General features: G+C 46.1%; 5 protein-coding genes across 5 annotated transcripts; 4 read left to right on the top strand and 1 right to left on the bottom strand.

The window, feature by feature from the left end:
- Window positions 1–503: 503 nt before the first annotated feature.
- TRIVIDRAFT_55531 (uncharacterized protein) lies at window positions 504–2,652 on the top strand (the record flags this gene model as incomplete). Its single annotated transcript, XM_014104871.1, has 2 exons — window positions 504–1,250; window positions 1,342–2,652. 2 exons carry the CDS (start codon window positions 504–506, stop codon window positions 2,650–2,652), a joined length of 2,058 nt encoding a protein of 685 aa, XP_013960346.1.
- A 1,921-nt stretch (window positions 2,653–4,573) lies between these two features.
- TRIVIDRAFT_63462 (uncharacterized protein) lies at window positions 4,574–6,461 on the top strand (the record flags this gene model as incomplete). Its single annotated transcript, XM_014104870.1, has 4 exons — window positions 4,574–4,613; window positions 4,677–4,772; window positions 4,849–5,766; window positions 5,830–6,461. The coding sequence occupies 4 exons, from the start codon at window positions 4,574–4,576 to the stop codon at window positions 6,459–6,461; spliced, it is 1,686 nt and encodes a 561-aa protein (XP_013960345.1).
- A 1,222-nt stretch (window positions 6,462–7,683) lies between these two features.
- Window positions 7,684–11,391, top strand: TRIVIDRAFT_112497 (uncharacterized protein; the record flags this gene model as incomplete). Its single annotated transcript, XM_014104869.1, has 3 exons — window positions 7,684–8,683; window positions 8,733–9,546; window positions 9,594–11,391. Coding segments are annotated over 3 exons (3,612 nt in total), but the record flags the coding sequence as incomplete, so codon positions are not given.
- Window positions 11,392–12,713: 1,322 nt separating this feature from the next.
- On the bottom strand, window positions 12,714–15,190 carry TRIVIDRAFT_218301 (uncharacterized protein; the record flags this gene model as incomplete). The annotated part of the gene is made up of 10 exons (XM_014104868.1): window positions 12,714–12,859; window positions 12,930–13,018; window positions 13,074–13,259; window positions 13,321–13,436; window positions 13,509–13,703; window positions 13,773–13,884; window positions 13,973–14,072; window positions 14,143–14,235; window positions 14,294–14,993; window positions 15,050–15,190. The coding sequence occupies 10 exons, from the start codon at window positions 15,188–15,190 to the stop codon at window positions 12,714–12,716; spliced, it is 1,878 nt and encodes a 625-aa protein (XP_013960343.1).
- Window positions 15,191–16,331: 1,141 nt separating this feature from the next.
- Window positions 16,332–17,048, top strand: TRIVIDRAFT_218300 (uncharacterized protein; the record flags this gene model as incomplete). The annotated part of the gene is made up of 2 exons (XM_014104867.1): window positions 16,332–16,653; window positions 16,714–17,048. 2 exons carry the CDS (start codon window positions 16,332–16,334, stop codon window positions 17,046–17,048), a joined length of 657 nt encoding a protein of 218 aa, XP_013960342.1.
- Between the last annotated feature and the right edge of the window lie 109 nt (window positions 17,049–17,157).

Raw genomic sequence — 17,157 nt, 5'->3', positions numbered from 1 at the left:
GGCGGCTTAAATGAGTTCTATCTTATTCTCTAAGTCCCAAAGAAGACCAAGCCGCTCGTAGTTATATAGTAATACTGAATACGAATCTACATATGTAGTCATGGAACTATACTAAATTTACCGCATGAGGAAATGCGGAGAGGAGGCGCTCGGCAATCTCGCGTCTATCCAAGCAATTGGCGACTGCAGCGAGTCCTTCCGAAGAGCTTGATGTGAGAAGTAGGGTATGCAGAGCCAACCCATGTACTCCGTGTACGGAGGAAGATCTGCAGCATCGGCAGCCTCGGCTATGTCGTCTAAGTCCACCCACAGAACAGAGACTCCCCGCATTTCTGCTCTAATCAAGTGTCGTTGACGTCTCCAAAATTACCTAATGAACACAAGCGCTCCACGACTCCCTAAGGCTGGGCTGACGCTTAGCTCGCTTCGCTCGAGCAAAACATCTCGCGGTGACGGGAGGATTCAGGAGCAACGAATTGCCGAGCCTTGTCTGAGCCTCAACCATGAGTGAGATCAAGAGACGCACGCGCACTGGCTGCCTCACGTGTCGAGCGCGGCGAGTCAAGTGCGACGAGCGGAAGCCAGCCTGCAACCGCTGCACCATTGCCAATGTCGAGTGTGCGGGATATGCGCCAAAGCGGCACATTGAAGTGCGGATGTCGCACCGCGCGTCTCAGTCGCAGCAGAGCTCGCCAGCAGACGTCGTAGATGACGATGTCCGTTCAGATCGCTTTCAATCCTCGCCTCAAGGCCCTCCGGGTTCCACCCCGTCCGGTCCGCCGTCCGGCCCGGCTTCTGCTCCATCCACACAGCCCGCCACTTGCACTCTTCCAAGGCCTCAATTCCGTCACGACGGCCTGCCCCTGGTTGGCCTGCCAAGCAATCCGCGGCTCTCCCAGCGCCCCTGTGCGGCTTCCCGGGAGGTCCTGGCCTATCACCAGTTCTTCTTCAGGACGCTGCCAATGCTGTTCCCGGCTGACCACTTGCCATTCTGGAGGGACCGTCTCTGCGATGAGGCCTGGTGTATCGAGCATGCTCAGCGGGGGTTGCTAGCTCTAGGCTGTATGCATCGTGCGGCCCTCATGATTTCTATGCTTGGTGAGAATGACCAGGCCCGCGGGCTCGACACCAAAGTTATTGCCGTCCAGGCATACACCCAGGCGTTACAGGAGCTCTCAAGTCGGCTAGACGAGGCCGAGAAATCATTAGAGGTTTTATCGGCCGTCTTAATACTCATGGCCTACTTTGAGGTAAGTAAAATGGTGCTTGAGCAGAAAGCCGGGTCAACCAAGGCCAGTAGAGTGATATATCTAATACACGGTTTTAACGTCATGATCACAGTGCTTTGCGAGCAACATCCCAGCGGCGTATAGCCATGTCTGCACAGCAAACTATTACTTCACAGCACTCAAGTCTAACACACCAGTACATGTTGATGACCTTGCACTCGAGTCTCTGGGAACTGCCTTACAGACTCTTACATGGACCTGCTACATGGCGGTGCCACTTCCCGGCATGCTGCTCTCTGTTGGTCGCACGATAAATGCAGCGTACACTGCACCAAGTCCTTCCTTTCTGCAGCGTAGTTTGCTGCAGATTCTAATTGATTCTGGAGTTCATGACGAGATATGGAGTCTCACGCCGATACGCCAAGAGTCACCCGTATTATTAGATAAGGTCTACCGATTACAACGTAATTTACGGGAATGGAAGGATGTTCATGGCCATCTTCATCCCAACCTGGAGGCAGATACGGCGACCCTGGCCAGCCTCGAAAGTTCGGAAGAATACCATTTCCCCATTCCTCCGTCTCCTTTCTTGGCGCTGCCATCAAACCTATGTCTCTCTGGGGCAATGTACAACTTCCTCATGGCTCGCATAATGTGGACTCTTTGCCTTTATGATAAAAGCCAAGACGCAAAGAAGATGGAGTCTGAAGCTTACATGCATTTTTACCAAACCATGAGATTTGCAGCAACCCATACAGCGAACAATAGTACAAGGACGCTGCCCAACAACACCTATTCCACCGATGCTCCTGTTGCCAGCGAGGAGCTGGACAAGAGTTTCTTGCCTATTCTGTACATCACGGGCCAATGCAGTCCTCAGCCATCCTGGCTTCGCTGGATCGCGCAACTGATGAAACAGATTGGAGAACAAGGATTGTTCAACGGCTTCGTTCTGTCCGAGAGCCTTAAAGTTCTGCACAGAATGGAGCTTAGCCATAATTTGCTCCCGACAGATAGGATTGAGCGATATCCTAACCCGGCGCTACGGATTATCTCAACACTGATCCCAGAGACAAACGCTCAGGGCTTTGTTTGCTATTATGCTAAACCCTCTCGATTCAACAGCGGTTGGATCAACCGCGATACCCTCACCTATTATCCTATTGCCCATGCGCGCTTCTCTCCTGAGCTTGATGACGATAATACAGCCAAGAGAGAGATTGATACGTATGATGAGCAAAGGTCTATGGAGGAACAGTTTACTTCCGAGTGGATTCTCAGTCGTCCAGTCGCAAACAACTGGCAAACTCGCTCCTCGGAGACGAGATTCAACCTCGATCACGTCCTTCGCGATCATATTAATGGAGGTCGCTTGCTGCCAATGAATCAGCAAACGCCAGGGGGGACTATGATGAGATATTGAAGAATAATTAATACTTTAGTGATGAGAGGAAACAGATTTTATAAGCGAGAATGTAGGTCGTACGTATTTCGGCCAACGGCGATCTGTGGGTAATGCACTGTTAGACTACAGGTAATCTACATAGAGCGGCATCATCTCAAGAGATGCCTACGTAATTATGCATTTATTCTTCTTCTTATTTCCGCTTACAGCTGCTTGATTTGTGCACCCACGTGCTATCATTCAATATATCGAGCATGCTGTTAATTCTTGGTGTTGCCTTCAAGAGTTGTCGTATGATGTCATTCATCTCTACGCCTGCTCGCTGTCGGATACTGTTTGCGGAATAGCCTCTCGCTGTGGTTGGTTATTGGCAAAACAGCCCCTTTGATTGGACTAGTGTCTGTATCCCAATTCCTGTGCAATTCTACATACTGAGGCTTCATCACCGCTATAATCGCTAATCTCGCCTAGATATGAGATACTAAGTATTCTTTATCTCGTAGTCTTCAATATGGATGATGCTTTACTTAGCGGACCGTTGATCGTGGCCCACATTAAGAGCGAGGGGGGTTGTCAGTCATGTCCGACCAGGAAACTTCGATCTGAGATAGTAAATTATTGCCAATAGCTTTGTATTTAATATTCCATAAATAGATTAGAAACTCTTAACTATTGACGGACTGTTGCTGATAGAGAGTACTGTATGAGACCGGAGATGGTAGAGATGGACCTATAAATTTTGCTTTAGCGATCCTCGTATTCTGCTCAGCTACTCTTTATAGAAAGGAATGAAACGCTATCTTAATAAAGCTCCTGTCTAGGCAATTGCAGAGCAAAATAGGATTAACCGTAGGTCAATAGCGTACTGAACGTCAGTGCCGAACCAATCGCGACACCTGTAAACAATCCGGAAACTTAGTTGCCGACGGGCACTTGTTGAAGAATACAGTATCGAAATAGCCTATTAGTTGGTCTATAAGATGCATTATTGCCCCTTGATACGAGAAAATAGAATACATTGCCATTAGTCGAGACAGGTTGTGCTCTGTTACATTGGCTAAACTTGCATTCTAATTTAGTTACTATATCATCCAGAGACCTCTGTTGGAAATTACGCTCAGAAATTTGTATGATCAAACAATCACAGCTAGTCATGCTGCACATACTCCCAAACAGACGCATTTACGCGGAGCAACCATGCCTCCTTGATGTAGAGTTGGCATACCAACATTTGGGCTCTGATGAAGTGGCCGACATATAACTTAGTACAATTTAACATTACCCTGTGCAGAAGGTAATACACTCGGAACAATTACATGTAACCACCATCGCTCAAGATGTCCCTCCATGGTATCATACACTACGTAGTTGCCTGGAACTTTTTGCATCATCTGACATCGGATGTACTTCGTATCTACGAGAATCTTCCAACCATCTAAGCAATTTAACTGCCGTGAAAATCTACACCTCGATCACATCTTGGAAATACTATGATGCTACCGGCAGTTGAACGGAAGGGCAGGGCTTACCAAATGTTATGTGAGCGTGAACAGGTACATGAACGGCTTGAATTACACAAAACAGGTAAAGCCTCGCCGTCTGTTCCCGGAGGTGGACTAGTCCCCTTCGCCGGCGAAGTCGGCCGAGGCGAGCTTCTGCCCCATATGCTGACAACAAACAAGGTGAGCCACACGAACCAATAGCGGCAAGGATGATTGAACAGCCACATGGTTGATGGAATGGCGCAGGTACGTCACCGGTCACTTACACGCGTTTCTATCGGCCGAAGAGACAAACGGTGATATTGTGTGCCTCATTAAAGATGATAAACATGTATAAAAGGACTGAAAGCTGCTCGCTTGTCAGATGCTCTAGAAACAAAATATCATTCAGATCATTTTATCTTACTGCAAAGCAAGACTTACGACTTACTTGAGCCATGGGTTCTGCATCACACTCTGTGTCAGGCCGCCAGAACGGTGCGTATAGCATATAAATGATTCTACCCAATTCTTTGCAAATTATATTAACAAGTTACATAGGTGACTTGCACCTGAATTACGTCGAAGATCGCAACACTGCATCTCAGCAAACTGTGTACACAGCCAGCAATGGAGCGCCAATTCACCACCCCTTTGGTATGTGTTGCTGCATGCACATATATCCCATTATCAATCGTTACAAGTATTAATTTGTACTAATTAATATATGTAGAAACTCAGCGGGCTGGAGAGAATGGCCCTCTGCTGCTCCAAGACTTCCACCTGATCGATCTTCTCTCACACTTTGACCGAGAGAGAATCCCCGAGAGAGTTGTCCACGCAAAGGGTGGTGGTGCCCACGGCTTCTACAGGACCACCAATCCCCTCGATGATCTCTGCCTCGCAGATATCTTTTCTGCTGAAGGCAAAGAGTGTCCTATCACCATTCGATTCTCAACGGTCGGCGGCGAAAGCGGTTCTCACGACCATGCTCGCGACCCTCGAGGTTTCTCTATCAAGTTTCGCACGGAGGAGGGCAACTGGGATCTTGTCCAAAACAATACCCCAGTATTTTTCATCCGAGATCCCGCCAAGTTCCCTCACTTGATTCATACACAGAAGCGTCATCCCGCAAGTCATCTCGGTAGCGGTGATGACTCTACCAACTTTTGGGAATACTTCTGCCAGAACCCTGAATCTGTCCACCAAGTCATGTACACATTTGGTGATCGCGGTATTCCCGATAGTTGGCGTCGTATGCATGGATACAGCGGTCACACCTTCAAGTTCGTCAACAAGGAAGGTTCATGGGTATACTGCCAGATCCATATTCGCTCGAAGCAGGGCACTGGATTCTTGACTCAGGAGGAATCGACAAGATATTCTCCAGATGCCAACCAGAAGGATCTCTATCAGGCCATCGAGCGCGGCGAATATCCTCAGTGGGATTTGTGTGTGCAGACCATGACCCCGAAGCAGGCTGAGGAGCTGTGGGAGACCCAGAAGATTAATGTCTTTGATCTTACTCACTGCTGGCCCCAAGGCCAATTCCCTCTCCGCAAAGTTGGAGAGCTCTGTTTGAATGAGAATGTGAAGAATTACTTTGCCGAGATTGAGCAAGTTGCCTTTAGCCCATCTCATCTCGTTCCTGGTAAGCTAACATTTTCCATGGATGAGGCTGGCATCACATAAGAAATACTAATCTATGAATTAGGAATTGAGCCCTCCGCCGACCCTGTCCTTCAGAGTCGCTTGTTCTCGTATCCCGACACTCATCGCCATCGTCTTGGCGCAAACTACCAACAGCTTCCTGTCAATGCACCACGCACAGGTTATCGCATGGCCAACTTCCAGCGAGATGGCGCCATGGCTTTCTATAACCAGGGTTCAAGGCCAAATTATTTCTCATCTATCGAACCCATTTCTTTCAAAGAGCGCAAAACGAATCTGGATCAGACTCATGGTGCTTTCGTTGGTAGAGCTATTACTTTCCTATCCGAGATCAGACCAGAAGATTTCAACCAACCTCGCGTCCTCTGGGAAAAAGTCTTTGATGATGCCGCCAAGGAGCGATTCATTAGCAATGTGGCCGGCCACATGAGCACTTGCACTGAAAAGGAAATCATTAGACGCCAGATTGGTATCTTCCGCGAAGTATCGGATGATTTAGCCACCAGATTGGAAAAGGCTACAGGGGTCAAGGGATACCCGGGTATCAGTGGGCTTGTTTTCAACGGTTGTCACAACGGATTGGCAAAGGATAGTGCTCTTCGAGCGGCGAACGGCCAAAAGAGCCCTCACTTTAACAGCAGTAACGGAGCGCCCTCGGCTGGAACGCACAATTAAACTTGTGAGGAATTGCTAAATACACGAGATGGAATTTGCGCAGCTTTTTAATTATACGTTGCTCGAAAGATGAGTTGTGTTAAAACACATGGGAGTTTTAATGTATAGATAGTCATGAAAGAAACTCATACTTTGTCTCTGGCATCTAGGCATGTCGTGTGAATATGGAATCATTAGTAAGATCTATCTGAGTCCCACTGCGCCTTTGCCTTGGTTGAGCGTATGTGTGAATTCACAAACTCTACCATGCTATCCGCACACCCATCTTCCCGAATTGCATCTCAGTGTTTGCTATAATAGTAGATTCAATCTCAAGGCCCAAGAACGTTGGATGAGAATGTTCACTATACTAAACCAGAGTCCAATGCTAAGCACATACGCAACCCACCTCCCAGGAAGAAGGCAGTCGCACAATGCCCAGTTCAAATCGCGATCGTCTTGCAAACTATATAGACAGCTAACCAAGTATACCATTGTGCGCGATCTCACATTAATCCATTTGTGGATCGATTTAGCGAGAGAGAAGATAGAAGGGTGAGCTGCGGACATCTAAAAAGGGAGCGTATTTGGATACAGATTTATATATACAACAGTTAAAAGTTCATTACATTAGTCATACATTTTGCTTGTCTTTTGGCATGACGCGCCATAGCTGAGCAGGAAATACACTAGATATGATATACGAAAAACCAGCGAAGACTTGAGGGTAGAGGTACGTCCTTGGTGAAGGTAGTTCTGCTAACCGTAAGGTGATGACCTCGGCACCTTTAATTCCGAGTCAATAGGGATACTAACTGTTAACACAATGCACAATGTCAACTTACAGGCTGTGGGAATAATATAGGTGTGCATTGTAAGTTATGCTTATTAGCCAAGAAAAACTGGTCACAAGGCTACCATTAATACATGGACAAGGAATGATTGGTTGTTAGCCCCTATGATACGGCGAACCCAATTTCATGCGTTGGCGTGTTGCGGCTGAGTTGCTGCCCGAGCTGCCCCGCGTCCAGCTTTTGAATTTCATCCATGCCCAGCATCGGCTCCCAGTTGATACATTTCAAATGTTTGCCTTGAATAAACTTATTTCTCTAAGTGGACCCAAATACTTCCGTTGGAATCATTGTTGATCTTAATTCTGGCCAAATCTCTAAGAGTCAGGTCTGCAATGTCATCCAGTTCGCAACTCTCTCTTGCTATCTCTCCTAAGGCCAACCTCAGGCCTAGAGCCCATAGTGATTATACCGTGGGGTGGATTTGCGCTCTGCCTAAAGAGCAGACCGCAGCTATCGCCATGCTGGATCACAAGCATGCAGACCTTCCAAAGCCACCAAATGATCCCAACACCTATACGTTAGGGTCTATAAACGGCCATAATATCGCCATAGCCTGTCTCCCCAAAGGCAAGATAGGAACAAGTTCAGCAGCAACTGTTGCTACCTGGATGGTTGGTGCTTTTCCATCTATTAAGGTGGGCCTTATGGTCGGTATTGGTGGTGGTATTCCGCCTAAAGTGAGACTTGGTGATGTCGTGGTTAGCACACCAATTGGCCAGTTTCCTGGTGTAGTCCAATGGGATATTGGTAAGGCGAATAAAGGGGGCCAATTTGAGCGAACAGGCTCGTTAAATACCCCCCCGACACCTCTATTAACCGCTCTTACGAGATTGGAGACGGAGCATGAGTTAAACGGTTCTAAGATACCAGAGTATCTAAATCAGCTAAGAGAGAAATGGCCACGTTTAGCATCGAAATATCTCAGATCTGATTATCATAAAGACATTTTGTTTAGATCAGATTATGGGCATGTTAGCAAAGACACAAATTACGACAATGCTTCCGACATTGACGATTATGATGAAGAAGAGAGCTGCGAATTATGCGACAAGAGTCAGATTTTGAAGAAGAAACCTAGGGAGATGCGCGTTCATTATGGGCTAATCGCATCTGGTAACCAGGTTATTAAAGACGCCACCCTCCGAAATAAACTTACCAAAGATCTTGACGGTCACATTCTATGTATTGAGATGGAAGCGGCGGGTCTGATGAATAACTTCCCTTGCATCATCATCCGAGGCATCTGCGATTATGCTGACTCACATAAAAACAATGTCTGGCAAGAGCATGCTGCTGCTGTAGCTGCCGCTTTTGCAAAAGAGCTCCTAGGATATGTGCAGACGTCTGAAGTCGAAAGAGAACCTCCGGCGAGGAATAGCCTTAGGGAAGGTTAGTTACTTTTATCCTAAATTATAATCATTTCTCACATCTGGTATAGTTCTTGATGCCATATCTGCGGTCGGGGAGAACACAGCATATACGAGAACTAAACTGGATAAAATTGAAGACATCAAGATCCTTGATTGGTTAACGCCCACGGATTATGGCTTACAGCAAAGTGATTATTTCCAAAGACGGCAGCCAGGAACATGCCGTTGGCTCCTAGATTCCGAAACGTTCCAAAAATGGTTGGCTACTAGCAACCAGACTTTATTCTGCCCGGGTATGCCCGGAGCGGGGAAAACTATCTTGACATCAATAGTGGTTGATCATATTATCTCGGAGTTTCGTCAAGGGGATGTTGGCATCGCATATATATACTGCAACTTCCACCAGCACAATGAGCAGACTACCAGTGGCCTGCTAGCGAGTATACTGAAACAGCTTGCTGAGACTCAGCCTTTACTGGCAGCAAGGGTGAAAGACCTCCATAATAGACACTATACTCGACGAACAAGACCATCGGTGGACGAATTGTATAACACTCTTCAGTCCATCATAGCTTCATATCCAAGGATCTTCATAATTGTTGATGCTCTGGATGAGTGCCAAACTTCTAACAACTGCCGGTTTCAATTCCTTTCCCGACTCTTTAAACTTCAGATTCACGGCGGCATAAACATATTTGCAACCTCGCGACCTCTTCCAGAGATTTGTCAGAAATTCAAAGAAAGTATGACGATCGAGATTTGTGCGTATGACGATGATGTGAGAGATTATTTGGACAGTCAGATATCTCAGTCAGATTCTAAAATATTGGATATTTGTCGCGAAGATATCAAGACCAAGATCACAAAGGCAGTTGGTGGCATGTAAGTGTTAACCTTTGTGTGTATGGCGTTAATTAACGTTGAGGTAGGTTCCTTCTCGCGGAGCTTTTGTTTGGGGTTGTTAAAAGCAAAAGGACCCAAAAAAAGATAATGGATGCATTAAGAGATCTGCCTACTGGACAAGACGCATACGACCACGCTTATGAAGAAACCATGAACAGGATAATGAGCCAAGACTCAGACACAGTAGAGCTAGCCATACTAGTTCTATTATGGATTACTTGTGCCAAAAGGCCACTTAAAACGCTGGAACTTCAACATGCGCTTGCCATAGAAGCCAAAAAATATCGCATTGATGAGGATAATCTTCTACCGATCGGAGATATGGCCTCTGTATGCGCTGGACTGGTAGCAGTTGATGAAGAAAGCGGCATAATACGGCTGATTCACTATACTACGCATGAATACCTTAAGCGAACACAAGAACGGTGGTTTCCTGAGGCTGAATCTGCAATTACGAGAACATGTGTTACATATCTTCTATTGGATGATTTTCGAACGGGGCCTTGTCAAACGGACTGCGTCTCTATGTTTTGGCCTTGTGCAGAAAGTTGTGCATATAGAGAGCGACTACGACTCTTTCCTCTCTACCAATATGCTGCAAATCACTGGGGAAAACACGCGCGTAAATGTTCAAAGTTAGATGAGGAAGTCATGAAATTCTTGAACAGCAAAGCAAATCTAGAAGCCTCAACTCAAGCGTTAATGCGGCGCTGGCCTGCCTGCCTATATGCAGACGTTCCAAAGAGCGTGACAGGGCTGCACTTGGCATCATATTTTGGTATCAGTGAAGCTGTAAACGCCATCTTCCAACCCGGTCTGTCTGCGGACGTGAGAGACAGTCATGCTGCGACACCGCTACAGTATGCTGCCATGAATGGGCATGAAAATATTGTCAAAATTCTACTTGCAACAGGCCAGGTTGATCCTGATTCCTGCGATAAAAGCGGTAGAACGCCAATTTCATACGCTGCCAAAAATGGGCATGAAGGTGTGGTAAAACTGATGCTTGAAACTGGGAAGATCAATCATGATTTTAGTGGCGAATATGGAGGAAAGTTGCTTCTAGATGCTGTGGAGAATGGGCACAAGGACGTTGCCAAGCTGCTACTTGCAGCGGGCAAGGTTAGTCCTCATTATGAGGATGAATATGGCGAAACACCGTTTTTGTGTGCTATTCGGACTGGGCACACGAATATTATCAGGCTATTTCTTACAAAAAGCGAAGTTAATCCAGGTTTTCGTGATAAATACCTTAAGACAGCACTCTCATATGCTGCTGAAAAAGGATATAGGGATATTGTTGAGCTACTTCTTACAACAGGGGAAGCTGCTCCTTGCTTTGCAGATTATAAAAACAGAACACCACTCTCCTATGCCGCTGAAAGGGGGTATAGAGATATTGTTGAGCTACTTCTTACAACAGGGGAAGCTGCTCCATACACTGCAGATTATAAAAACAGAACACCACTCTCATATGCCGCTGAAAGGGGGTATAGGGATATTGTTGAGCTACTTCTTACAACAGGGGAAGCTGCTCCATACACTGCAGATAATAAAAACATAACACCACTCTTATATGCCGCTGAAGGGGGGCATGGTGATACTGTTGAGTTACTGCTTGCAGCAGGGGCTAATCCTGATGATAGAGATAATAAAAATAAAACACCACTCTTATATGCCGCTGGAAAAGGGTATAAAGATATTGTCAAATCACTACTCGCGATAGGGGAGGCTACTCCTTATCTATCGGATAAGAACGACAGAACACCACTTTCATATGCCGCTGAAAAGGGGTATAAGGATATTGTTGAGTTGCTGCTGGCAACAAGCAAGATTGATCTCGATTGTATGGATGATAAAAACAGAACGCCACTTTCATATGCCGCTGAAAATGGGCATAAAGATATTATTAACTTGCTGCTTGAGACAGGAGAGGCTACTCCTTATCTCTGGGACAATGAGTGCAGAACACCACTCTCATATGCCGCTGAAAATGGGCATGAAGATGTTGTTAAATTGCTGCTCGCTGTGGACGAAGTGAATCTTGACGATAGGGGATTCTGCGAAATATCATACCTTGATGAAGTCCTAAGCTACGAGAATATTGTCAAGCGAAACCCTGAACCCAGCGCCATTATAGAAGATTCGGATGTCGGTCACCCCTTACATATGCTGTTATCCACCGGCGGAAATCTATTGTGAAGCTACTGCTTGCAAAAGGTGTAACCCATGTGAATTCAGCAAACATATAGACTATGGCCGAACACCACTGTCATACGCTGGTTAGAGTGGATGTAAAAGGAGCACGAAACTGATATTTGCCACCGGCGGCATTCACAAAAATAAATTAGCCGATAAAAGCAATCGAACGTCATTACATTACGCCGCTGAGAATGGTATAGAGCTATTATTCAGCTTTTTCTTATGATAGACATCCCCGTTGGTTCTACCTACCTATGGCTACGAACATAAAGTTTGCGACTCTACATCAGGTCACATATTTCTAAAACGCCTAGTAAAGCGGCACATACGCGCAAAGGGTCATTGTGCTATACAACTGAAACATAAAAAAGGCAAAATCATGTTGACTCCCCGGCCGCGACGCCGCGTGAAACGTTCGAGCGACATTCGCAGCCTGAAGCGTATGCGCGACGGCCGCACGAAAAAGGTGCACATAACCGCAACAGGCCTTTCTTCTAAACAAATCAAAAATGACAAAAGGAGGGAGCACATCTCTGTGGCTAAGATGCCGCGTAAAACTTGGAAATATTTTAGTAGAAGCCTGTCCTATAAATAATACTCTACCAGAGTCATCACAATAGTTCTGGTTTTATTTCCGTTACACACACTGAGGCTGAGTGCATAGCGTTGGAGGAGCAAGAGAAAGAGGTGGGAAAAGGATGGAGTTATTCAAATGCTGGTTTGCTTTTGTTGTTTTGCCCAAGGAGATTCGGCATGTATTAGTCGAATATTAAATCATAGGGTCGAGCAGCCCTGTTTCAATCATCATCACTGTTTTATACTCTATGGCTCTTCACACAATATACCGGCCAGGTTTCACAGAAATAAGTCCCTGTGTTTCACGGAGAAACCTTGAGACAAAATGTAGCAAAGCAACATCGCTTCCTATAGCACCGTGATTATTATTACATATTTTTAGATGCCACCACATTCTCTGAAGCATGGATGATTTGGAGCCGGACGAACTCACCTGGAGGTCCCACGATCGAAGCAGTAATCGGGAGGAAATCTGGCTCTCCCGTGATCCGAGACTCATACCGGAACTGGCCAACTGGGGAAGAGAGTTATCAGAGATGGGATCATGTGAGCAAATGTGGATGAAGGCAGTTTCTTTGTCTTACTGGGCACAATGACTTGGGGCAACCCGGCGAGAGGGGCTGTATAGTCCACATCCCAGCGCCAGTTTACATGAGGCGTAAGGCTATATTCCCTGCGTTTGTCAGAAACGCAGCTTCGGCAGATGAGTAATAAACTCCAAAACTCACGGTGGATAGCTGTCTCGATATTGTGGCTCCTGGGGGTTAAACGGCCATACCATAATTCCCCCGAGAGAGTCGGGCCGGTCGCCGCTGCCGCATTGTAGGATATGTTTGTAGGCAAAATCGGCAAATAGTGTCTTCTGCCGTACCATTTTTTCGCGATCCTCTGCCGTGACCAACCGGGCAAGTTTTCTAGCGCACAGCGATTAGATGGATGAAAACCTGGCGCAGCCAAGAGCTTCAGAGGTCTTACAGTTTTTCAGTGTTGACTCTGTCCAAATAAGGATCCTTGTGGTACGTATCTCGGTATGTCTTGCGAAACGGTTCAATAGCATCGTGAAATCCAGCCAGGTGTAGATGAGCTGTGGTCTTAGTACTAATGTCAGGATACACATTTCAGCTGTACTTTGAGTAAAAGAATAGAGCAGGGGAGGGAATCACCGTTTTTAAGTCGCTATAAATCGATAACCCAGAGCCCTGAGGATCTGCCTTTTGCCATTCTTCATCTAGGTTCGGCGTTGTTCGCTCCGTATCGCAGAAAATCTCCATAGCCTTCACGAATCTATCCACAGCCTCAAGGGTTTCGGCGTTATCATGTGGAAATGACGATTCAGGGTATATTATCCTCGAGGGTATCTTTTGGGGGTGAATTTTCAGCTTCCGGATAACGAATAATTAATAATTGAAGGGCGTTGCGGAATTTACACTGGATGGATGGGGGGCTTTCACAGTCTCTGACGCCCCTTCAAGTAGCCGAGAGGTGATGAGACACAGAGTCTCGATATCTCGAGTGAAGATCCCCGATGTATCTAAATATCTGACAAATGACAATTAGCAGTGTGTTTGTAGGGGTGCTATATAAATTAGTGCAAATAAAACAAGCCACATGCTCCGGTTATTCATACTTGCTGATGGCAAATGCGCCTTCATGTGAGAGCGCACCGGTAGATAGCCTTAAGCCAAAGATGCCTTGGGCGGCGGCCGGACACGCAATACTGCCGCAAGCTGTAAAGGTCTCGTCAGCGATAAAAGCGGCCAAGAAGAGAGAGTGTCGAAAATGAGAGCTAAATCCTACTGTCAGATCCAATGGCAAAATCTAGCCACGCATATGAAGAAATCGCTGTCGCGCTCCCACTGCTGCTTGTATCAGGATTTTGATAACCGTCACCTACTAAGCAATTAGCAGGGAATTATAAGATCTCGAACAAAGCAAAGTGATAGCTAACCGCGCGGGTTCCAGGGGCAGCTGTAATCGATCCATTCTTGCGGATCTTCACCATTTGCAAACTGAGTGTTTTTGGCCTTGCCGACCAGAACCGCGCCCAAATCAGTGAGTAATTGTACAATGAATGCCGATTCGGGTTTAGGCTCAGAGAGCTTGAAGAAAGATCTGGAGCCTGCGCTTGTTTTTAACCCAACAACGTCAAAGACGTCCTTGACCGCAAAGCGAAGGCCGGATAAGGGGAGTTTGGGACTCTTAGGCGGAGAGTAAAGGCGAGACGGCACGGCGACATGGTCCGTCGGGCGATGCTCCACGAACCGACCGCTCACAGGGCTCTGCATGATTGTCGAGAAGAATGCAGATTGAGAGTCAGGGAACACTCGATAGGCGCGATGGAATCCAGCTCCTTGATAAATGTATGGCCCCGGACGCAGTTCCTGCAAGCCACTGATGGCCATGCGGACGATGAAAATCGCACCCAGATCTCTGAGGCCTGGAAACGATTCCACGTGGATGCGTTCGGCTCTTCCGGGCTCGAGAGATGGTTCTAGTAGGAAAACAGCTTTGCAGAAAAACGCGGAGGTTACGTCGTCAACGGTAAGCCAATGCGAGAAGAGCTTGCAGAGGCTGGAGTCGACGAGATCGGGACAGTCGTCAGCGCGAAAGACGAGGCACGGGCTCCCAGAAACCTCAGAACAGAGTCGCTAGATGGTTATTTGTTCAGTATGTATGCAACAGCGAATGAAATAGCTGGGCTCACTCCAAGGTCGTCGCTGAGGCGAGCAACAGGGCCATGAGACCGCCGGTACTCTCGTTCATCAAGGCGGATGACGGTTTGCCAGTCGTCTGAGAGGCTCATAATGGCAAATTGAGGTGAAGGTGAAGAGTCGTTTGCTGCCATGATACTGTTAGAAGGGCTGGCGTATGCAGTCGCCTGTTGAGAAATTAAGTTGATTCACGCAGGTGGCACGGGCTGGATTAATTTCTACCAGCACCCCCATAGACTTAGGAGGCTTGTGCGCCGCGGCAACATGGCAAAACAGCATATACGCACAAAACATCGTTTCTTTAAAATAATATAAACAATAATAAATAAGTTTCACAAAGGAAGGGACACATCGACTTTGTGGCCAAGATGCTACGTTAAGATAACAAATACATCAACGTTATTAACTAGACTTTTCGATATCAGCTTAATTAACAGAATAAATCCCTTATTTCCCAATCTAGGCCAAATTTCGATGAATATAATTAATTAATTGTTTGAGCATGTAAGAAATAGAAAATGTAACTAAAACAGCTTGGAAAGGTATCTCATTATCAGCTAGGTATTTACATAGAAACTGATAATACCAGGTAGCCGACACAATACAATAACAGAAACGAAACCCAGCTTATCCGACCGCTCTACAAACCACAAGTGACAGTAAATTAAAGAAGCATTTGGTCAAGCTTCCGCAGCTGAATATCTGTACTCCCTAAACCTTACCCGCTGGCGCAATTGGGAGTGATTCTGACATGGAATCTCACGACGTCTGTCTTACGATCTATATGCTTCCAAAGAGCCAGGCCAGTTTCTGTTTAGGTAGTCACCAATCTTAGTTTACAGACGATCAACAGGTTAGTCAGTCAACTTATCAAATTCTTAAAACAACATATATACACATTCAGCAACTACTAATATGCATTGTGAAATGTTCAAACTATAAAAAGCTACATCATTAGTTTCATAATATACTTATTAGCTATTTGTATGGTTTAGTAGCTGTAAGTGACTTATTAGCCAATTTGGGCTTAGGGCTTATATGTACCTAGTTATTTATATATGTACCCATCGATAACTCCTTGGGTTCTCCGCGCGCAGGTAAACCTATGAATACAAGCACAATCATTGTTGCATTCTGTTGCGGTGCACTCTGTTGCGGTCGGTAGACTCATGATCGTGAATCTATATTGTACCTGTACCTATTGCTTCTTGACATAAAAAGGCTAAATCGCCCAGTTTTACCTGAATAAATGCACTCACACATCTAACCCACAATATGCCAAGAACAAGATCGGCCGTGAATCGTCGCACCTCCACAACAAAGAAGGTCGAGACAAAACCACCACCAAAGGTCCCAAAACCATCACGCGAGCAAACGGCCAAAGTTGTAAAAAAATCCCGCCCTAAGAAAGGAAATGAGACAAGTGATGAAAATACGGCGCCCATTATAAGCGTTGGATCCAGAGTTCCATTGACCGATGACTTTGGGGGAGCACTCTATCTTCACGATGGAACCAAAACCTCGCTGAAACAGCTCGTGGAGGACAGCATTAACGGGATTATTGTTTTTGTATACCCGAAGCCTCTAGATGAGGATGGTATGAGTTAAACGCACTCTATCTATTTGGCTTGTACTACGCCTAACTTACTCACAGCAGACGACCTTTGCGGTGAGTTTGACCATGCTCAGCTGGACTGGGATCCGGCAGAAATGAACACCATAGGCATCTCACGAGATTCTGTATCATCACTTGCTGCGTTTGTGGCAAAGGATGAAGGCCCGATACAGTTTGTTAGTAATTTAGACGGATCTTTGATGAAGGCCATGTCGATTACTTCGCCTAAGGGTGTTATCAAACAGGGAGGCTTTATTATATTGAAATCAGGAATTCTACTAGCACGCGCAATTGGAAAGACAGATAAAATTATGGATGGTATATGCAGGGTCTTGTTTCCTTGGATGGAGGAAAATATCGAGGAAATGAGCCAGTAGGCTTCTACAGCTATGGATCCAGGCACTTGCTGAACAGAATCTAATACATATGATAGAACATTTCATGAGAAGTAATTATACTTGAACAATATTATCACAATCGGCCTCT

The sequence above is a fragment of the Trichoderma virens genome (assembly GCF_000170995.1).
Source record: "Trichoderma virens Gv29-8 chromosome Unknown TRIVIscaffold_2, whole genome shotgun sequence".
Classification (NCBI taxonomy): domain Eukaryota; kingdom Fungi; phylum Ascomycota; class Sordariomycetes; order Hypocreales; family Hypocreaceae; genus Trichoderma; species Trichoderma virens.
Note: the sequence above shows the minus strand (reverse complement) of the source record. Positions and strands in the feature narration are given on the sequence as shown.